A 23,214-nucleotide genomic window follows, 5' to 3' on the forward strand; every position below is an offset into this window, starting at 1 on the left:
TGGGTCAGAGATTTGGACCAGTGCAAGGAAGATAGTGTGTCTCTGCTCTCCCATTTCTGCTGGGATCTTAGGCTCAAATGGCTGGGGATTAGAATCATCTAGAACAGGGGTCAGCAAACAACAGCCTCCCGGCCCATCACCTGTTTTTGCAAGTAAATGTTACTGGAATACAGTCATTTGTGTGTATGTTATCTATGGCTGTTTTGGTGCTGTAACAGCACAGCTGAGGAGCTGTGACAGATCATATGGCCCCTTAAGAAAAAAGTTGGCCAACCCCTGATCTAAAGGCTTGCGCCCTCACATATCTGGTGCTTGCCCTGGGATGACCTGAAGACTAGGGCCGCAGACCAGAGCACTTAATGAGGCTTCTCCATGGTGGCTTCAGTGCAGTTGGAAGTCTCGCATGGTGACCTGGGCTGGCAAAAGCAGGCATTCATTCTAGTGAACGAGGGAGAAGCTGTCTGGCCTTTTGTAACCTAGCTTCGGAGGTCACCTAGCTCCACTTCACCAGACTCTCTCCGTGGAAGCAGTCACAACCCCACTCTCCCAGGGAAGAACCAGAGACACCCCCCCCCCACAACTCCTGATAATGGAAGTGTCAAAGAATTTGCAGCTATGTTTTTTAACTTCCACAAATAGGAAAACTTGGTGAAAATGTGGGATATCAGTTCTATCGTATTAGTTTCATACATGCCATGCACCTAAATGACATTGTCATGTAATGTGTTCTTCACAGGATCAAGATATGTGAAGGGAAATGTGAGCCAAAAAGAAAAAAATCAGACTCCCATATTAAACAACTATTTCCATGTTTATAGGACCCCTGCCTATACACATTTGTGCAACTTCAACAGGGCAACACCATCCTGGAACCCATACTTGAATGCCCACTACGTGTTGTGCATTTACTAAGACTTGGTGTGTTACAGGGAGGAACCCTGTTGTTTATTCCCTAAGAAAAAGAAGGAGTATCAAGGGCCTGCAGTAGCATCCATTCAGGGGGTGGGGAAGACTACCCCCAATGACTTGAGTGTAGAAGGGCTGCGCCCCAAATGTAGTGGCATTGTGATCCCAGTCGGTAAATTGATCATGTTCAACATAACAATGAGAAGGTTTAAGACTTCCAGTTGAACTCCCCACATGAACTGTGTAGAGACTCAGTTCTCAACCAGCCCATTGGAAAGCCGTCTTATTTCTCTTTGTCCTTCTGCTATCCCCCCTCTTACCCTTTCAGCCTTGTCCCCAGATGTGGCTTGTAATTTACTCCCCCATTCCCCCTCCAGTCTAGCACGTGGCCCCCTCATTCAGGGCAGGCCTCCCCCTGTCCACTTTTACGTAGTGCAGACCACCCGATAAAGTATTTACACAGCTGGCTTGGCCTCAGCATGCTCTGAATGAGGGTGTGCTGGGAAATGGCCCCATCCCTCTTTTAGTGCCAGAGAGCCATTCATTCATTCATTCACTATTCCACAGAAATCAGCTGAGCTCACGTTCCATTCCAAGTGTAATACCAACGCCTGGGACATATGCACAGCACCTCCACGAGGGAGCCATCCCATGGCCTCTCGTGCTTGTTACAGCCTGGACTCACTCACCCGGCAGCCATTCCATGCTCTTCCAGTCCCAGCACGCTGGTTTTCCTTTGCAGAACCATGGCTCCCACACTCACGTTCCATCGTGCCCCTGCGCCCGGAGGTGGGGTTCTTCTTGCTGCCCTAAGACCATTTCCTGTCCCTCCCCTCTAAAGTCTGTGGCTTGAACGTTATGTTACCAGCCCTGTTTGCTGCAGGTATCTACAGACCCCTAGGGTGCGCTCTCTCTCTCTCATATTCCTTGAAGATTTTATTGTATTTTATTTTTAATGTTTATTTTTGAGAAAGAGAGAGAGAGAATGCAGAGGAGGGGCAGTGAGAGAGGGAGACAGAGGATCCAAAGTAGGCTCTGCATTGTCAGTACAGAGCCGGATGCAGGGCTTGAATTTTCACCAACCTCGAGATCATCGTGACCTGAGCCGGTCAAACACTTAACCAGCTGAGCCACCGAGGCGCCCCTCCTTGAAGATTTTAGGACTTGCTCCACAGTCACTCCTTCACACTATCCCTGTCATAATTCTTGGTGCTTTCGGTACCACATAATGACGTTCCAACACTACGTATTCTAAGCCCCTTGATCCTCCATTCAGTGTGCTGAGCAACATGTTGTAAATAGAAATGCCAAGTTCTTGAAATTTGCAGGGGGACTGGGATGGTGCCAATAAGACAGGCAACTCAGGGGCGCCTGGGTGGCTCAGCTGGTTAAGCATCTGACTTCAGCTCAGGACATGATCTCACGGTTCGTGAGTTTGAGCCCTACGTAGGGCTCTGTGCTGACAGCGTGGAGCCTGGAGCCTGCTTCAGATTCTGTGTCTCCCTCTCTCTCTGCTCCTCCCCTGCTCACACTCTGTCTCTCTCTCAAAAATAGAGTTAAAAAAAAAAAAAAGGCAACTCAGAATACTCCAAATCTTAAGGAAAACACAACATCTTGTAGTTTTTTGGACAACATAGATGGTGCATGGAAGGGTCTCCATTCAGTGAGCTCAACAGGTGTATACTTCTCGGGTGACTATGTTGTAGGGAAGGTAATTCACTAGGAATACTGACTCTAACACAAGCCTACCGCTGCACTTGTATAACTGCTAAGTAGCAGGTACACAGAAATCCATTGCTAAAGAAAACTCACCAGATCAAAATCCTAAAGTTTGTTACAAAAAGAGAATACGATATAGGAACAACAATAAAGTAAGAATATGCATCACAGTTAAAGGTTGTTTCATGGTAAAGGGTCCAGAGAGGCCAGGTACAGGGTCCTTCGTCCTCCCTCTGCAAAGCATGTGGCCAGATACACTTTCTCTCTTGGATCAGGAACCACTTGGGACACCTTGGAGACAGGGAGCACAAAATAGTGGCTCAGCTGGGGATTTTTAAATTTTGCTGGTCACCTAGGCATATTGGGAGGCATAATCAGCCTGCATAGCAGGGCCCTCTGGGGTCTTGCTGAGACCAGGTGCAAATTATCCCCCTCACTGTTTTCAATAAACAATGCTGACAAGTTGGTACAAATCTCCTTAAACCTCCACAAACCCATGATTACAAAGGAACGTTATTAATCGGTATGCTTCATGCCCTGACCAGGAGTCAGTGCCATGCAGGAAATTTAACAAAATAGCTCAGGCTAATTCCAGACCCTCACGGCACAATAGCTTTTGTAGTTGTTGCAAAATGAAATGGTACATAGAAGTTTACCTTCAGCATAGTGATTATCATCGTGAAATAAAGGCATTTCTTTTTGTGGTTTTTGGGGACTCTTTTGCAAGAAAATCCATTTGCCAGGCCCCAAAAACTTACTGGAAGCAAAACTGTCTAGCTCAAAAAAGGGATAGTATTGTTTAAAGATGCCCCTCAGTGTACTGAACATTGTATAAAATGATTGTTGGGCTTTTGTAGTTGGTTGGGGGAAGTGATGTTGTGCATGTTAAGAGAACCCATTGGGTATCCTGGAAAGAGTAGAAGTGCAAGTATTTAAGTGTTACAATTTGTTATAAAAATGGGATGGTGTATGTTTTTGCCAAGGTGGAAAGAAACGGAAGTAGTATTATCTGGTATTTGTTGTTTGTTATGGGACTGAGAGAGTTCTGGTATGACACTTCATTCAGCCAGCATTCTGAACTATGTAACAGAATGCCAAGTGCCCAGTTCTTGAATTTGCTGGGGTATGATAACGGAGCATACAAAATGCCTCATTCCATGTGCTGAACAACAGATTGGAAATTATCCAGTTCACGTATTCGCATGTGCTGGCATTTGTGTGGTGGGGGCAGGGAAGGCAAATTCAGATTGTGTGTTTAAAAGGCTCAAATCGGGGCGCCTGGGTAGCTCAGTCGGTTAAGCGGCTGACTTCAGCTCAGGTCATGATCTCACGGTCCGTGAGTTCGAGCCCCGCGTCGGGCTCTGTGCTGACGGCTCAGAGCCTGGAGCCTGTTTCAGATTCTGTGTCTCCCTCTCTCTGACCCTCCCCCATTCATGCTCTGTCTCTCTCTGTCTCAAAAATAAAAATAAATGTTAAAAAAAAAAAATAAAAGGCTCAAATCACCAAGGTCAACAACATCTGGGAAGCTCAAGTATTGGAGCATGTACGTGACTGGCATTTGAAAGGGTGAATGACAAACTGGAAGGACCAGTGTCTAGCCCTTGCAGTTTTTGGAAACCTGAGATGACATTGATAAGATATTCTTTCACCATATGCTGAACAACATTGGGGATGTGCAAATATCCAGACACTAGAGTTCACCGAGGCAGGGAAAACTGTTCTGGAAGTACAAGTGTCTGACACTTGAAGATTAGAAGAAATTGAGGTGGTGGATGTAGGGGTTTGTTCAGCATGCTTCAGAACATATCATAAGCATAGAGATCTAGATTTTGTAGTCCAATGAGAAACTGAACTGATGCTGGTAAGCGACTCCATTTAGCTCCTTCAACAAAATACTAGTAGTCTAAGAGTTTTGCCTTTGTAGTTGCAGGGTAATTGAGATAGTGCATGTAAAAGACTCCAGTTTGCTTGCCAAAGCCATTCTGGAAGTAAGAAGTTTCTAGTTCTTGTAGTTTGTTGGCGGGATGGGCGATGGTAAGTAGATGAGATTCCATTTGCTGAACAGTGTATTGAAATCACAGGGGGCTCGTTCTGGTAGTTCCTTGGGAACAGATGACTGGTGAATCTGCAAGGTAGCAGACAATAGAAATCTGATTGATAATAGTTTTTGGTTGCCTGTTTGGACACTTGTACTTCTGTTACCTCCTTGCATTCTCTGTGCTCTTTGAGGTGTTTGGTCGGCACTGGGAGTGCCAAAATGGTGTATGTGTGCATGTGTGAGCGCATGTGTGTGTGTATGTGTGCTGGAGCTTCGGGGTTGGTGTTTTTGAGTTCCATGTTTCCTTTTGACCCTTGGCTGAAGTTGTTAAATCTAAGCTGGTAGTTCTTTTTGTAGGAATGAAAACTGAAAAAGGGACACAAGAGAGAAAATAAGTCTTTTCTTCCCAAAAGCGAAGTGTGCTAATCTTTTACAATGTCTTGTTTGTCAATAACCCTTTCCTCTTTCTGCATCTCTCTGTCTCCTAACGTGAGGGGAAAGCTCCATGTACAACAATAAAGTGTTATTAAGTCTTAAAAGCTATGCCCCTAACCTCAGCCACAATTTACCTAGACAAGTGCTACAGCTAAGTGCACATAGCAAAATAGCTGGAGTTAATCCAGCTATTAGCTCCTTTTGAGAGTCCCCGCTTGCCCGAGAGTAATTGGTCTTCCGGAAGAAACATCAAAAGAACCACAGTTGAGGACTGTACCATAGATACAGAATGGACTGGCATTGTCAACATAGACTGCTGTCAATCTGCACGAAAGGACTGGGGTAGGGTTTGCGGACTCTTTAGTCCAGAAGGAGGCAAATGCATAAGTACACTGCTTAACCCAGGAGCCACAAAACCTACTTTAGATTTAATTATAGGTAATATCCTTCTTTTCATAAGCATATTAAAAAGCTTTTTCTTTATCGCTAGCCATCAATCTTATTGCCATATTTGTTCAAACTGGAATAAGACATCCTTTAAATATCCAATAAGTTATCCAATATCCAATAAGATCCAATAAGTTGGATCTTATTCCAACTGACCCCCTTATTCCAACTGACCCTGGAATAAGACATCCTTTAAATATCCAATAAGTTATCCAATATCCAATAAGATCCAATAAGTTGGATCTTATTCCAACTGACCCCTTGGAATTCAGAATAAGCAATCCCATAAGAGTGTATAGATCAGAAGCTAACAAGTAAAGAAAAACACCCAGTAAGGATTATGTTATGATTAATGATATATATTGATTAGTGTTATCTACAAAACCACTCAGAATAATGGTAGTATTGGTGAAATATTATATAAAGTATCTTTACCCAGTTATTTTCTTTCATAGCCATATACATATGTATTTTTTGCATTGTTTCAATATGAATCTGTCTTCCTTTTCACCAGGTTACAATTGGATAAATCAATTAGTAACCATGATCATGATGAAGATCTCACTTAAGTATGATAAGAGCTTTATCAAGGAACAAAGCTGTAGGTTTCTTTTTTTTTTTTTTTTTTTTTTGAGTTTTCAGAATTCTTTATATGTTCTGGATAAAAGCCATTGGTCACAAACTCAACACCCAAAAACCAAATAATCCAGTGAAGAAATGGGCAAAAGACATGAATAGACACTTCTCCAAAGAAGACATCCAGATGGCCAACCGACACATGAAAAAATGCTCAGCATCACTCATCATCCGGGAAATACAAATCAAAACCACAATGAGATACCACCTGACACCTGTCAGAATGGCTAACATTAACAACTCAGGCAACAACAGATGTTGGTGAGGATGCAGAGAAAGAGGATCTCTTTTGCAACGCTGGTGGGAATGCAAGCTGGTGCAGCCACTCTGGAAAACAGTATGGAGGTTCCTCAAAAAACTAAAAATAGAACTACCTTACTACCCAGGAATTGCACTACTAGGCATTTATCCAAGAGATACAGGTGTGCTGTTTTGAAGGGACACATGCACCCCAATGTTTATAGCAGCACTATCAACAATAGCCAAAGTATGGAAAGAGCCCAAATGTCCATTGATGGATGAATGGATAAAGAAGATGTGGTGTATATATATATATATATGTATATATATATATATATATTATATACTATACATATAATTATATATATTATATATTATATACTTTATATATATATATATATATATATATATATATATATATATATATATATATATGCTGGTATATTGTATACACACACATGCACGCACACAATGGAGTATTACTCAGCAACCAAAAAGAATGAAATCTTGCCATTTGCAACAACGTGGATGGAACTGGAGAGTATTATGCTAAGCGAAATTAGTCAGTCAGAGAAAGACAAATACCATATGACTTCACTCATATGAGGACTTTAAGACACAGAACAGATGAACACAAGGGAAGGGAAATAAAAATAATAAAAAAAAAAACCAGGGAGGGGGGCAAAACATAAGAGACTCTTAAATATGGAGAACAAACAGAGTGTTACTGGAGGGGTTGTGGGACAGGGGATGGGCTACATGGGGAAGGGCATTAAGGAATCTACTCCTAAAATCATTGTTACACTATATGCTAACTAATTTGGATGTCAATTAAAAAAAAAAAAAGAAAAAAAAGAAAAAAAAAGCCATTGGTCAGTAATGTGGTTTGCAATATATATATTTTTTTCCAGTCTACAGCTTGGCTTTTCTTTTTCTTGACAATGTCCTTAGCAGAGCAAAAAATGTTAGTTTTGATGAGATTCAATTCATTATTGTTTTTTTTTTTTCTTTTTTGGATTGTGGTTTTGGTGTCTTATCTAAGAACTTTAAAAAACAGCTTTATTCAGATATAATTCACATAGCCCAAGATTCACCTTTTTTTTTTTTTAATTTTTTTTTTAACGTTTATTTATTTTTGAGACAGAGAGAGACAGAGCATGAACGGGGGAGGGGCAGAGAGAGAGGGAGACACAGAATCGGAAGCAGGCTCCAGGCTCTGAGCCATCAGCCCAGAGCCCGATGCGGGGCTCAAACTCACGGACCGTGAGATCGTGACCTGAGCTGAAGTCGGACGCTTAACTGACTGAGCCACCAAGGCGCCGCAAGATTCACCCTTTTAAAGTATATAAGGGAGCCATTTTTCTATATTCATAGACTTGTGCAACAGCACCATTATTTTAGAGCATTTCATTGCCTCAAAAAGAAACCACATACCTATTAGCTGTCATTTTCTGTTCCCCCATCCCACTCTCTACCCCAACCTCCAACCCCCCGGCAATCACTAATTTACTTCTGTCTCTATAGATTTGCCTATTCTGGGTGTTTCATATAAATGGAATTATAAAATATGTGGTCTTTTGTGACTGCATTCTTTCATTAGGCATAATATTTTCAAGGTTCATTCATGTTGTAGCACATATCAATACTTAATTCCCTTTTATAGCTGAATAATATTCCATTGTATGCATATATCCCATTCTGTTTACCCAGTCATCAGTTGAAGGGCATTATGGGTTACTTCCACTTCTTGGCTATTATGCATAATGCTGCTACGGATGGTCATGTAGAAGTGTTTGTGTAAACATACACTTTCAGTTCTCTTGGGTATATACCTAGAAGTACAATTGCTGGGTCATATGGTAGCTCTAGGTTTAAATTTTTTGAGAATCTGTCCAACTGGTTTACCAAGTGGCTGCACTATTTTGCACTCCCACCAGCAATGTGGGAGGGTTCCAATATTTCCACATTTTCATCAACATTTGTTACTGTACAACTTTTGGATTATGGCCATCCTAGTGGGTGTGAAGTGGTATCTCACTGTGGTTTTGATTTGCATTTCCCTGATAACTAATGATACTGATCATTTTTTCACTTTTTTTTTTTTTCCCATTTGTTTATCTTCTTTGGAGAAATGTCTATTCAAATCCTTTGCCCAGTTTTAAATTGGGTCGTCTTTTTGCGTTGAGTTGTAAGAGTTCATTACATATCCTAGATAAATACAGATATATGACTTCAAATATTTCCTCCCATTTTATGGCTTGTCTTTGCACTTTCTTTTTTAATTTACAAAAAATTTTTAACGTTTATTTATTTTTGAGAGACTGAGAGAGACAGAGTGTGAGCAGGGGAGGGGCAGACAAAGAGGGAGACACAGAGTCTGAAGCAGGCTCCGGCTCTGAGTTGTCAGCACAGACCCTGATGCGGGGCCCAAACCCACAAACGGGGCCGGAACCCTTGAATCATGAGATCATGACCTGAGCTGAAGTCCAATGCTTAACCGACTGAGCCTCTGCACTTTCTTGATAGTGTCATTTGAAACACAAAATCATAAAATTTTTATGAAGTCAAATTTGCCTTTTTTTTTTTTTTTTTTTTTGATTCCTTAAGCTTTTGGGGCCATACCTAAGAAATCATTGTCAAATCCAGGGTCACAAGAATGTACACCTACATTGCTTTCTTCTAAATGTTTTATCATTTTACTCTTACATTTATATCTTTGATCCATTTTGAGTAACTAGTATGAGGTATGGATCAAGTTCCTCCCTTTCTTCCTCTTTTTTTTCTTTCTCCTTCCCTCCCTCCCCACCTCCCTTCCTTCCTTCCTTTCTTTCTTTCTTTCTTTTTTTCTTTCTCCTTCCCTCCCTCCCCACCTCCCTTCCTTCCTTTCTTTCTTTCTTTCTTTCTTTCTTTCTTTCTTTCTTTCTTCTTTCCTTTCTCCTTCCCTCCCTCCCACCTCCCTTTCTTTCTTTCTTTCTTTCTTTCTTTCTTTCTTTCTTTCTTTCTTTCTTCTTTCCTTTCTCCTTCCCTCCCTCCCCACCTCCCTCTTTCTTTCTTTCTTTCTTTCTTTCTTTCTTTCTTTCTTTCTTTCTCCTTTCCTCCCTCCCCACCTCCCTCTTTCTTCTTTCTTTTTCTTTCTTTCTTTCTTTCTTTCTTTCTTTCTTTCTTTCTTTCTTTCCATATGGATATCCAATTCTTCCAGCACTAATTGTCAACAAGACTATCTTTCCTCTGCTGAATTATTTTGCAACTTTGAAAAAAAAATCAATTTGCCCCACTCTTTAAATGAGGGCTGCACATATTGTCTTCCTTCCAAAGAGTACAATATGGAAAGGGGGAACAGTAATTTCAGGTATATAAAGTAGATAAGTTACAAACACTACCTTAGCCAGGTGACACAGCTAATGATAAGTCATGTGGTTGGTATACACATGATGGGATGAAACGGCACTTTATCTCTATAAGCTTCCTCCCCCAAATCCATATCCCCAGTCTAATTAGGAGAAAAACATCAGAAAAATTCCAGGTAAAGAATATGCTACAAAATACCTGACCAGCATTCCTCAAAACTATCAAGGTTTTAAAAACAACAAAAGAAGCTTAAGGAAACACAGCGTATCCTGAATTGGATTCTTTAACAGAAAAAGGACTTCAGGTAAAAACTACTGAAATTTGAATAAGGCATGGTTTTATATTAATAAGGTACTGATATTGCTTCATCAATTTTAATAAATGTACCCACCTTACATTTTATAAATGTAAAATATTAATAGAGAAAACTGTATGGGAACTATGGGAACTCTCTGAACTAGCTTTGCAATTTTTCTGTTAAACTGTTCAAAAAAATAAAGTTGATTTAAAAATATCAATTGCCTCTATTTGCATGTATCTGTTTCTCAACTCTACACGCCCCATGGATCTGGGTGTTTATCCTTTCTCCTATAACCCACTCTCTCTTTTTTTTTTTTCCAGCTTTATTGAGAGTCAGAGTTGACAACCACAAACGTAATATATTTAAAGTGTACAACATGATGATCTGATGTATGTATACATTGTGAAAGGATTCTTCCATCAAGTTAATTAACACATCTATCAACTCAATGATTTTCCTTTCCTTTTTTTTTTTTTTTTTTTTAAGTGTTCTTACCACCACTGTCCCTTTGACCAATGTAAGTCATATGGTCAAGGCCACAATCAGAGTAGAAAAGGGCTACAAAAATGGATCCTCAGCCCAACCTTCTCACTCTGTCATCTCTATGTTCATACCCACATCTAGGGGTATCTGATGCCACCAATTCCTGAGACTTTTGAGGTTTTATGATAAAATCTGGCTCAATTCTTACCTCTCCCCCATTGTTAATATTTAGTTTTCTTAAATGACTTAATCACTCTGCTGCTTTACAGCTTCCAAAATATTGGAGCTATTGTCTTTTCCCATGTACCCAATCCTCCTAAATTTCTGGGTTAAAACAAAAATCCTTTGTTGTATTTAAGTGCCATTTTGGGCACTTATTCAATGTTAATTTTACATAGAAATCCCCTCTTGTTGAATATGTAGGTTGTTTCCATTCCCCCCTGTGATATAAATAGCCTAGTCCATTTCTGTCTGCTCTCCTTTCTGTCTTCCAGAGAAGCATGCATGTTTACACTCTAACAATGCTCATTGCTCCCACCTTCACCAAAATTTGCTTTTGTTATTCATTCATTCAGTCATTCATTCATCCATTCATTCACTCATTCATTTAAGAAATACATATTTCTCATCCACTAGGTACCAGGCTGAATGGTAGGTGCTGTACCACTGTCCTAAATAAGATGGAGTTTATATTCTGGAGGGGGGTTAACAGACAAGTAAATACATTTTTAAGAAGAACAGTTTAAAAGTTTGTGAAAAATTTTATAAAAGGAGTAAACTGGATCACAGAGGAGGACTTGGGGTACCAAGTTTAGATACGGTGGACAGAGAAGTTTTCTTTGAAAAGGGAGCATTTGTTTATTTACTTACTTTGCTTTTTAAAACTATTTATTATGGAAAATATTAAACATTGGCAAGAGAGATTCCACTTTTAATAATGAACCTTTATGTGCCCATCATTAAGAATCTGCTATTATCGGGCGCCAGGGGTGGCTCAGTCTGTTAAGTGTCTGACTTTGGCTCAGGTCATGATCTCACAGTTTGTGAGTTTCAGGCCTGCATTGGGCTTTGTGCTGACAGCTCAGAGCCTGGATCCTGCTTAGGATTCTGCGTCCCCCTCTCTGCCCCTTCCGTGTTCGCACTTTGTCTCTTCTCCTTCAAAAATTAATAAACATTAAAAAAAAAAAAGAATCCACTATTACCAACATTTTGCCAATCTGGTTTCATCTATCTCCCCCCCCCCCCTTCTTGCTTGAGTACTTTAAAACAAGTCCCAGACATACTATTTTACCCTTAATCTGCATCTTAAACTGATAGGATTTTTTAAGCTTAATCACCATTATCACATCTAACAAAGTTAATAATTCTTTCAAATCATCTAATACTCAGTACATACTCAAATTTCCCTGGTCGAATCCAAGATGTCATTTAATAGTTGGTTTTTGGGGTCAAAAGATCAAAAAGTCTTCGGGGCACCTGGGTGGCTCAGTCTGTTAAGTGTCTGACTTTGGCTCAGGTCATGATCTCATGGTTCGTGAGTTCGAGCCCTGCATTGGGATCTCTGCTGTCAGCATAGAGCCCGCTTTGGATCCTCTGTCCCACTCTCTGTCTGCCACTCCCCCACCCTCTCAAAAATAAATAAATGTTAAAAAAAAAAGAAATAAAATTAATTTTAGATAAGTTGTCACATTGTATTTTGGTTTGTCTCTTAAGTTTTTTATCCTAGAACAGTGCATTTCTAATACTTTCAGGAAATCTCTTTATTACCTGGGATTCTTCTATAAAAAGAGCTTTCTTTCACCAATCCATTAATTCTTCTGAAACAGAGATCACAGAGGAAGGACTGGATACATGCTGGATTCTTTCACTTTATCAAATTTCAGAGAAGTGAGTTGATGGACTAGGCAATCTCCAGTGTCAACCAGGAAGGTTTTGTTTGTTTAGCATCATTACAAATACACACATTTTTACATCTCTGATGTGTTTTAGTCTGTTATGATCATTATCCAGATTATCCCACTGGGCTAGGGGCATACCTTAGAGTGAGCTTCCTTATTTTTTTGCTGGTATATTGAGGCTTCTTGAATGAGCAGCCTGGGGCTATTCCTCCTTCCACACAGACTCCTGATTTTATTTTCTCTACTCCTAAGCTTCTTGAGGCTTTTGCAAACCAGCCATTCAGTTTGTCATCTCCAAGCCTTTGCTCAAGCTGATGCCTTTGGCTAAAATGCTTTCTCCTGGGGCGCCTGGGTGGCTCAGTCAGTTAAGCCTCTGACTTTGGCTCAGGTCATGATCTCATGGTTTGTGGGTTCTAGCCCCGCATGGGGCTTTGTGCTGACAGCTCAGAGCCTCGAGCCTGCTTTGGGTTCTGGGTCTCCCTCTCTCTCTGCCCCTCCCCCACTCATGCTCTGTCTCTTAAAAATAAACATAAAATTTTTTTAAAAAAAATTAAATAAAATGCTTTTTCCTACTTATGCCCTCCAACTAATTTAGGTATCCTTCAAGACTCAGGGCCACTGTCGCCGCCTTTATGTAGTTTCCCTAAATCCCCCTAGACTTGAAACTCCATTCTTTCTTCCAATGCTGTAGTAGCCCCAACAGCACTGACCACCTTCTATTGATAATTGTTTGTAACTCTGCTCCCCAGAACCGTGAGTTCACTGATGGCACAGGCCTTCACATAGCCATTTTGTTTTTTGTTTTTTCTAAAACTTTTTAATGTTTATTTATTTTTGCAAGAGAGACAGAGTGCCAGCAGGGCGGGTCAGAGAGAGAGAGGGAGACACAGAATCCGAAGCAGGCTCCAGGCTCTGAGCTGTCGGCACAGAGCCCGATGTGGGGCTTGAACCCATGAACCGTGTGATCATGACCTGAGCCGGGGTCGGGCGCTTAACTGACTGAGCCACCCAGGTGCTCCCACATAGTCATTTTGTATTTCTCAAGTACATGGAAGCATAATAAAATAATTCCTAAATGAATGAGTCCATCCATTTATTAAACAGATTTGCTGTCTACTGTGTAATAGGTAATGATGTTTCTGAGATAATTTGTACAGTTCACTGGGTCCTGGAGAAAACAGACACAGAAACAAATAAACTACAATGTTATAAGGGCATGGTAATTTTTTGTCTGTGGGTGTAGCTACATTTTCCATTTTCTGTTCCTTCTTCCCAGAATGCTCCTCACACCTCATCTTTGCACTGTTGACTCCTCATCATTTGAGTTCTCAACCAAAAGGTCCTCTCCTCAGAAAGAGTTTTCCTCACTCTGTCAGATAAATGATCTGAAGTAGCCAACAGCCAGTCCCCTCCACAAACACATCTGAAGACACAAACCAACAGAGTAAGTCAAATGTGATGGGATATACGTAATTGTGTGATTCTTATAGACTCTAGTGCCCATTTTGCTGGAATTGTTTGCTCTCTCTCTTGCTGGCTTTGAGGGACCAAGTGGCCCTGTTGGGGAACCCTATCTGGTAAGGCCTCTTGGAGCTGAGGGCATCTCCAACCCACAGCCAGCAAGAGACCAAATCTCTCAATCCTACAACTGTAAGCAACTGAATTCTGCCAACAACCCGAGTGAAATTGGAAGCATATCCTTCCCCAGTAGAATCTGGGATGAGACCACAATCTTGGCCAAATCTTGAGTGTGGTTTTGCATGCAATCCGAACCAGAGGAGCTACTTAAGCCACACTCAGATTTCTGACTAGAGAAATTGTGAGATAATAATGTGGATTGCCACTAGGTTTGTAGTAATGTGGTTACACAGCGAGAAGTGACTAACGTGTAACCATTGTGCAATTAGATTGTCTTTTTTTTTTTTTTTGAGAGATAAAGAGAAAGAGAAAATCTCAAGCAGGCTCCGCTCCCAGCATAGAGCCTGGCACAGACCCCAATGTGGGGCTCAATCCCATGACTGTAAGATCATGACCTGAGCCAAAATCAAGAGTCGGATGTTTAACTGACTAAGCCACCCAGGTGACCCAGATTCTGTACACAATTTACTGGTATGGAAGAAACTTTGGTATTGGAGAGAGTTACACTTTGCCATGCTGGGAGACAGTTCCTCTTATCTTACACGGGGGCACCCTGTCCTTGTTCCTTTGTTAGGAAACATTGGAAGATAGAGATAGTGTCTGTCCCTGGAGCAAAGGGCAGGTTTGTTTATAGCCTTTGAAGACAGAGATCATGTCTCTTCTGCCTATTACTAAAGGTTTTCCTAACCTCACCGTGCCTTCCCTCTGCTGCAATCCAATGTGTATGCAGATGTCATCTGGCCTTCTTCATGTCACTCGGTGGAAACTGGGGCTCAGGGCACAGGCACAATAATGCTCATACTCTGCTGCTGCTGTAAGAAATTATCCTTCATCTCTGACCCAGTGGTTTTCTGGCTTCTACCAACATTCATGGAACTGGCAGGCAGATAGAGTAAAACCGCAGGCCCCTCAGAGTTCTTGAAAAGCTACAGAAGGGGCCCCTGGGTGGCTCAGTTGGTTAAGTGTCTGACTTCGGCTTGGGTCATAATCTCACGGTTCATGGGTCCAAGCTCCACATGGGGCTCTCTGCCGCCAGCAGAGTCTGCTTCAGATCTTCTGTCCCCTTTCTCTGTGCCCCTTCCCCCACTCTCTCTCTCAAAAATAAAATAAACATTAAAAAAAAAAAAACAGACAAAAAAGGTTACAGAGAATGATGCAGAACACACACCTGTGGAAATCGAAAAGCTTATATATGTATATGTATGTATATACGTACACATATACATACATACATATATATATATATTTTTTTCCAGAGGTGCAAATGTAAATACTATACAAAATTACCCCTGAACCTATTAAGGAGGCAAGTGAGAATTCAAGCCTTGTAGTTCTTCATTCTCAGTATATGGTGTCATTCCTTCTTTACTAATCTCAACTACTCACCCTCACTTGGTAAATTCTCCATACGTGAGATCAATTAGGCATGAACAATGGCTAAGAATACCTTTATCGTGGAGGGATTTTAGAAGACACTACCTTAATTGTTGTTTGTTACGTTACTGGGGCCGTCATCCCATCCACAGATAGCTTGGTGCTATTTGTATTTTAGGTCCCCATTCAGTACCACACAATAACATATTCACTGTACTATGAGGAAATTTATTACTGTCATCATTTCAAGGTTTGTGGCCTACTAATTTAGCAATTATAGGACCCAGAGGCTTAAAATAGTAAAGTATTGCTGGTTAAAATCAAAATTGGGAAGGAAGGGCTTGATATAAAATGTACTAATCAAACTACCCTGAATTGCCTTTGGAAAAAAAAAAAAAAAAAGATGGTTTAATCCAATCTTTTACAATTTAGTTTCCACATGCCACCTACTCTCAATTTTTTAAAATGTTTATTTATCTTTAAGAGAGAGACAGAGAGTATGAGTGGAGAAGGGGAAGAGAGAGAGGGAGACACAGAATCTAAAGCAGGCTCTGAGCTGTCAGCCCAGAGCCTGAGACTGTCAGCAGAGCCTGACATGGGGCTCGAACCCATGAACCACGAGACCATGAGCTGAGCTGAAGTCAGACGCTTAATCAACTGAGCCACTCCAGTGTCCCTACCTACTCTCAACTTAATCTCTAATTACAGTTCTCTAAAATTGTTGTGTTTTTCTTGGGAAACGTGGGTTATTTTTGGAAAAGGTAGCATTTAAATTGTGAAATCAAAATATTGTAAACATTCCGTTTGATAAAGAAAAATTTTAGATCAGAAATAAGAACTTTCTCTTTAAGATGGGACGTACTACATTGTGAGACTTAAGTTGGACCAGCCAGGCTAGCCATACGTTTGAAATGGAGAAGATATTGTGTTTTATGTGCTGAGGGGTTCATCTCCCTGAATTGTCCCCAAACCCCAGAAGGTAAGGATTTACTCACATGTGTATAAAGCCTGTCTTTTGTCATTTCAAATTAGGTTGACCAATAGTCTCGGTTGGCATGGGCTGTCTGGTTTTAAAACTGAGTCTTGTATCCTGGGAAACCCCAGTTCTGGGAAAATTGGGATGATTGGTTACCCTACTTCAAATATAAATCCTAACCCCTATGCTTGGGTTATCTTCAAGTTTGTGAACCATGTATTGGAAAATTGAATACATTCAGAAAATATTACATGATAGCTCATTAACTATATCTCTTGTTATTCACTTAACCATGTAAATGAACTGGTTAACTGTCCCCTGACCTTCTTCTTCACCTGTATAAAAATCAAGTATGATTTCAGGTGTTTGAGAAGCAGCTTGTTTTTCCTGTGTCTCCTCTGCAAGAGTTAAAACACAGAAAACTTGGTTTTAACCAAAGTCCTTCTGTGGTTTCTGAGACTATGAGGTTGTGGAGAACTACAGGGTGAGACAGAGTCAGCTGTGGGCCCAGGGTGGGTCTGGTAGAGAGGCGGATGTAGGGCCCTATGCAGGCCCAGAAAGGAAGGGCAGAGAGGGGGCTGCTGTAAGGGCTCAGAAGAGAGGGAGAACCTGGCATACATTTCATTCTCCGCCAAAATGGGTAGTCTAAAGCCTTATACTTACCAGACAGATATTGGAGACTGTAGTGGGCTGCTTCTGAGAAGACTCCCAGTGATCCCTACTTCCTTATGTAATCCTTCTCCAGCCCTGAGTGTGATTCCTTTTAACCCTCAAAGGTGATTAGATGTTACTTTTATGACTAGACTAAGGTTGTGACTTCTTGCTAGTAAATGCTATTGCCTTCTTGGCTTGCATGCTTTGATGATATTGGGGAACACCACAGGGATTGTGCGTGGCTTCAAGTTGCTGAGGACAGCCTTTTGCTGACAGCCAGCAAAATGCTGAAGCCATTAGTCCTAGAACTACAAGAAACTGAATTCTGAGTGAGACTAGAAGCAAAGCTTTCCCCAGTAGAGCCTTGGATGAGACCATACCCCAAGCAACACCTTTACTGCAGCCTTGTTAGACCCCAAGTGGAAGACCCATCTAGGCCTGGATGCCCGACTCATAGAAATTGTGACATAATAAATACATGTTATTTTAACCCATACATTTTGTGGTAATATTATTATGCAGCAATGGCTACTAATGCAGAGACTTGCATTTTTTTTTTTGTCACAAATAGATTAAAAGTGAGAAATGGGGATTTTATTCAATTTTTTTGGCGTGCCAATTATATATGGGGAATTTTGCTAATTACTGGGTAGGTACACCAACAGAAGAGGTCTACTTTATAATACTGGATACATCTGTATCTGTATCCAAAATGCAATCTCAGGAGCCCTACAGATAATCCATGTTCATTTGGAGGACATGACAGAAGTGTGGTGAGTTGGTTGCCTGTAGGAGTCTACACCAGGGTTCTGTGTTCTGAGCCAAGTGGATGCCTCAAACGCTAGAAGAAAATGGGAGGATGATGGAGGTAACAGATGACCATTTTCTAAAGCTCCTGGATTTGTGGTTTGGACCCCTATGAGCAGAGGTTAATGGCAGAAGCTAGAAGATTTCCTTTCTTAGGAGACTTTGTCAGACCATGAGTCCAAGCCATGCTGTCACTGACACTGGAGTGCTGCAGGGGTGCACCTGAGGAAGGATGGTCTTTGGGAGTACTGGAGGGGAAATGTCCACATTGACCTTGGTGTCCTCACAGAGGACATCCGCTGAGGCCACAGAGAAACATCTTGAGAATTTGCGAGCAACAAGGGAACACCCAGGAGGGAGAGCTGAGTGAATGCTTTCAGTGACTTGCTTTATAGATTGGATCATTAGCAGCATGAGAAACTCTTTTAGGGATTGTGCTGCTTGTGTTCCCTAAAAGATAGAGCCAGAGGCAAGTGTGATGAGTTCTGATGCTTTCCTCCAAGCTGGAGAGAATGAAGGGAAGGAGCAGGGAAGGCTAAGAAGTCCTGCATGGATGCTGCTTCACAACAGGCTGCCTACACATCAGTAGTCTCCTTGGCAGGTGGCCCACTCAGCCACAGACATGTCTTGACAGGTGATGCAGAGAAACCATTCCTTACAGTCGTCTATCTGAGGGAGAGGAAAAGGGAATTTATTTGTGTGGCTCCTTCCTGCCTCGTTCCTACTGACCAATTTGCCTTGATCAAAATCTGATCCCTGTATCAGGCCAGGGAAGTCTGCGGATATTTTGTTTTCAAGCAAATGACTACAGTGAAAGGCAGATCTCCTCAAACTTCTAAGAGAGTCTCTGTCTGAGTCCATTTGGGCTGCCATAACCAAAATACCATAAACTGCCTGGCTTTACAAACAGCAAACATTTATTTCTCACGGTTCTGGAGTCTGGGATGTCTGAGATCAGGGCACTGGTAGATTGAGTGTCTGGTGACACCTGCTGTCTGTTCCATTGATAGCTGTCTTTTACTGTGACTTCGCTTGGTGGGTGGCAGGAGACAGGGAGTTCTGTGAAGTCGCATAAAAAAGCACACTGGGGTGCCTTTTTTCAGCTCAGGTCATGATCTCATGGTTTGTGAGTTCGAGCCCCACGTCAGGCTCTGTGCTGACCGCTCAGAGCCTGGAGCCTGCTTTGGATTCTGTGTCTCCCTCTCTCTCTCTCCCTCCCCCACTTGTGCTCTGTCTCTCTCTCAAAAATAAATAAACATTAAAAAAAATTTTAAAAAAAGTACACTAATCCCATTCATGAGGGCTCCATCCTTATGATTTAGGCACCTCCTAAAGGTCTCATTTCCTAATGCCATCACATGGGGCATTAGGTTTGAACGTATGAATTTTGGCAGGACAAACATTCGGTCCTCAGTAGCCGCTTTCCTGTTGGAGTGAAGGCTTCTGAGAAAAGGCATTTGAGCCAAACCCTGAAGGCTAACATTCTAAATAAAAAGACGAGATACCAGACCACGAAGTGCAAAGTGTGTTTGGGGAAACCCTAGTGTAAAGTTTCAGCCAACTTTACATTTCTGGATAAAGAACTTGAACTATTTTTTAGGCAATAGGACGCCTATCAATACTTTTAACCTAGAGATATCATGCAATGGGAGATCAGAGCTCAAGAAAGTTTTCTAGTTTCTGTAACTGTGGTATTGCACAGTTGAATCCACACGGGCGGGGGGGGGGGGTATAAAAACTAGGGTTCTTAATCTGGGTCTATGAATCGCATAGAAGCGTCTGTGAAGCTCAGAAATTGCACACTACGTTTTTGTCGGGGCCTCCATAGCGTTCATCAACTTTTTAAAGGGTCCAGACCCTAAAAAGTTAAAGTGCACTGGCAAAGAGAGAAAATCCGCATGTCCCTCCCTTTCTGCCCCAAGCCTGGAGTACAATACCTCCCATTTGGGGGTCTGCAGATTGGAGTGAAACTGGCCAGAATATTTCCTAATTCAGAGTTAAGAGAAGTTCAAGCTTGTTATGACATAACCTGGAGAAGATGTGGACGCCAGGAGGGGGCCCATCACGGTACAGGTTCTGGCAAAGGCGCCCAGGGTTTCGACACCTTCGCTGCTCTCCCAAGAGAGGTTGAAAAACACAACTCCTTTCTTCCTGCAACTGCGCAGGCGCTAGGACCAAAGTCCCGCCGCGCGCCTCCCGCGACGCCCCACCCCGCCCCGCCCCTGCGCGAGGCAGGACGGGAAAGCAAAGATGGAAGCGTCCATTTGAACATCTCGCCTGAGTGGCTTCCCTGCACGCCTGCTTGTCGTTCGCAGTCGCGTCCGTAGCTGCTGCCCATTCTTCCTCCGGAATAGGGGAGGGAGAGGGAATGAGAAGTGGCAGCGGCCGAGGAGTCACCGTGACCGACCCCACCGCTGCCCTCGGGCCCCCTCGGCCCCCGCGCCTCCGGGGAGCAGCCGGGGCTCGCCGCGCCTGACGCGTCCCGAGTTACACAGGTGCGGGCTCGGGCCCGCAGCGTCCGGTGATTCACCACATGTCTTACGACCTCGCACCCGCCCCGAGGTTGACCTGCATCCGGTGACCGGAGGGCTGGGAGTCCAGGGGCAGGCCCTAGGCGCCCGTTTGCGCCAAGGGGTCCTCGGCCTGCGGGCTGGGCTTTCCGGGGTGCACCTCCCCGCTCCACTCCTCGTTGACTTCCTTCCTGAGCTGGACGCGGTGTCCCATGTGGGCCTCAGCTTCTCTACGGCTCCTTGCTTCTCGGACAGAATTTTCTGAGGCCCAGGGGCTTAGCTTTTTGGTTTCACCTAACCCTAAGGAGGCCGAGGAAGCGTTGCCTTTTTGCGGAGACTCTACGCAAGATGCGTTTCCTGTGCATTTGGGTCTCCTCTTAAGGCAGTTTTGTGGTTACCTTTGGCAGGGTAGTTTTTGTTCCTAGTAACCAATGTTCATATCTTGATTTATCTTATTAATGTAACATAGTACTTTTATTTGTAGCTTTCTTTGTTGCTCTAATGAGTAAACGTAAAAATTTGGGGTACTTTAAAAGTATTAAAGATGTTGTTCTAATCGTACAAAAAGATATTGTACTGTTAAATTAATTCTGTAATAATGTAATTTTCTTGAAGATTTGATAGAATAACATTTTGAAATTGCACAACTGAAGTTGGACAAAGTCACAAGGTTAATGCTGGCCATCCTGTTGACTAGGAAATAGGAAGACCAGCTGAGTTTTGTTGTTTTCTTGTAAGTTTTGTAAGGCACGTTATTAGTAGTGTCCTAAGTTCAAGTGTTCTCAATTCTGAATTTTAGCAGGAGGAAATAAGTGCTACGATTGTGACATACAGTTATCTAAGGAATGTTGATTCACAGCAAAATAGCTTTACAACTCTGCTGCATAGGAACTACAGAGGCTTTGAGATAGTGCAGCAATGAAAACTACTGATGCCAAAAAAACCCTCACAAGAGAAATCTGTCAAATTTAATTACATTCTTAATTTTGAGTGTTTTTCAGACGCTAAAGGTTATCTATACGTTCTGATTTCTGTGTTCAAGGATTGCAGTTTAAATGTGATGCTGCAAAACCTATTTCTAATGTAGGTGTTGTCTCAGAGACAGAACTGGCATCCACCTGATATACCACCTTATAGAATATTGGAATTTTATTAGTTGTCAATTACTGTATGTGCAGTGTTTTGGAGGTAAAGGAGCGTTTTTCCATCTAGAGCTCATCTACATCTTTGCAGTAATGAGCTGTACTGTAATAGATTGTGTTAATTAAAAGCTAGCACTCTTAAATTTGCTATAAGCATGACTTTTCCATGGCCAGGGTTATTCATGCCTTGGTTATGGTTTCACCAAAAATTGGAATTGGTTGTAGTTATATGTTTAAGTGAATTGGCATGTCAAAACTGCTGATGACATTTGATTTGATAGTTTGTTAGGTCTTTTGTGGACTGGTCTACTAAAAGCCATATTTCAACTTCTGATGAGTTAGAGGTAATGTGTTTTTGTTTGTTTCATTCCAATATGCCAGTGATCCTTTAGGTATGCCTTTCATGGAATCTGGAACGCCCTTTGATATTAATGATTACACGTACATCTATATAATATGATAGGATTAATGACTCTTTTGTTTACTTTTATGATCTTTATATTCTGGTTTTGACTCTAGAAGCTGACCGGAATGTGTTTGAATTCATGCAGAAATAATGTTGATATTTGGAACCCATGTCGAACTTCTATGAAGAAAGGGCAACAATGATTGCAGCCGGGGATTTGCAGGAATTTGTTCCTTTTGGTCGAGACCACTGCAAGCACCACCCTAATGCTTTGAACCTTCAGCTTCGCCAGCTGCAGCCAGCCTCTGAGTTATGGTCTTCTGATGGTGCTGCTGGCTTGGTGGGATCCCTTCAGGAGGTTACAATCCACGAGAAACAGAAGGTTCCATTAAGTTTCCCATTATATTTTTGAAATTAGAGTTATGTGATCTATTTATAATTTAAGGTTACTCAGATGCAACTGAGGAATGAATATAATGCTACTTGGGGGTTAGAGATTCAGATTTGGTAATTACAGTAAAAGCTAGAATAATTACATTATTGTATTATGGTGTCATAGGTGTTTAGACATGTATAACTCATGATTTCATAATGGAAGTCAAATTCAGGAGTATGGTTATGGTCTATTTTGTTTTTATTTTTTATAAAGTTTGTTTATATATTTTGGGAGAGTGTGCCTGCCAGCGGGGTGGGGGTGGGGGTGGCAGAGGAGAGGGAGAGAGAGAGAGAGAGAGAGAGAAAGAGAAAGAGAAAGAGAGAAAGAGAATCCCAAGTGGAAATCCTGTGCTGTGCGGAGCCTGATGCTCAATGCAGGGCTCGAACTCACAAACCATGAGATCACGACCTGAGCTGAAATCAAGAGTTGGATGCTCAACCGACTGAGCCACCAGGCTTGATTATGGTCTATTTTGAACCTCTTTCTCTTTGCTTAGTATGTGGAGACCAGATTTCATGTTATTTGATGAGTAGATGGTAGAGTTAGAAATGGTCCCTGCCGCAAAAGACCTGGGTGTTTCTTCTTTTTTTTAAATTAAGTTAAATTTAATTTAATTTAATTAGAGAGAGAGTGAGCGAGAGAGTGTGCACTTGAGTCGGGGAGAGGGGCAGAGGGAGAGAGGGAGAGAATCTTAAGCAGGCTCCATGTTCAGTGTGGAGCCTGACACGGGGCTAGATCCCATGACCCTGGGATCACAACCTGAGGCAACATCCAGGGTTGGACGCTCAACTCACTGAGCCACCCAGGTACCCCAAAACCT

The 23,214-nt window shown here is 42.0% G+C and overlaps 2 protein-coding genes across 8 annotated transcripts in view; one reads left to right on the plus strand and one right to left on the minus strand.

Moving 5' to 3' along the window:
• The window catches only part of MERTK (MER proto-oncogene, tyrosine kinase), a 146,706-nt gene extending 126,728 nt beyond the window's left edge, over positions 1 to 19,978 (minus strand). The window contains exon 1 of the mRNA XM_045446878.1: positions 19,930 to 19,978. Within this exon, the coding sequence (XP_045302834.1) occupies positions 19,930 to 19,963 (34 nt within the window). The 5' untranslated portion in view covers positions 19,964 to 19,978. The remainder of the gene's footprint in view (positions 1 to 19,929) is intronic.
• A 146-nt stretch (positions 19,979 to 20,124) lies between these two features.
• The window catches only part of ANAPC1 (anaphase promoting complex subunit 1), a 98,411-nt gene continuing 95,321 nt past the window's right edge, over positions 20,125 to 23,214 (plus strand). For 2 of the 7 annotated variants that reach the window (XM_045446884.1, XM_045446890.1), the window contains exons 1-2: positions 20,125 to 20,395; positions 22,104 to 22,340. In XM_045446884.1, the coding sequence (XP_045302840.1) occupies positions 22,128 to 22,340 (213 nt within the window). In that variant the 5' untranslated portion in view covers positions 20,125 to 20,395; positions 22,104 to 22,127. Of the gene's footprint in view, positions 20,819 to 20,875; positions 21,144 to 22,103; positions 22,341 to 23,214 lie in introns of those variants that run through there. The other 5 variants (XM_045446889.1, XM_045446891.1, XM_045446886.1 and 2 more) reach the window with 5 other exon arrangements.

The sequence above is a fragment of the Leopardus geoffroyi genome, chromosome A3 (assembly GCF_018350155.1).
Source record: "Leopardus geoffroyi isolate Oge1 chromosome A3, O.geoffroyi_Oge1_pat1.0, whole genome shotgun sequence".
NCBI lineage: Eukaryota > Metazoa > Chordata > Mammalia > Carnivora > Felidae > Leopardus > Leopardus geoffroyi.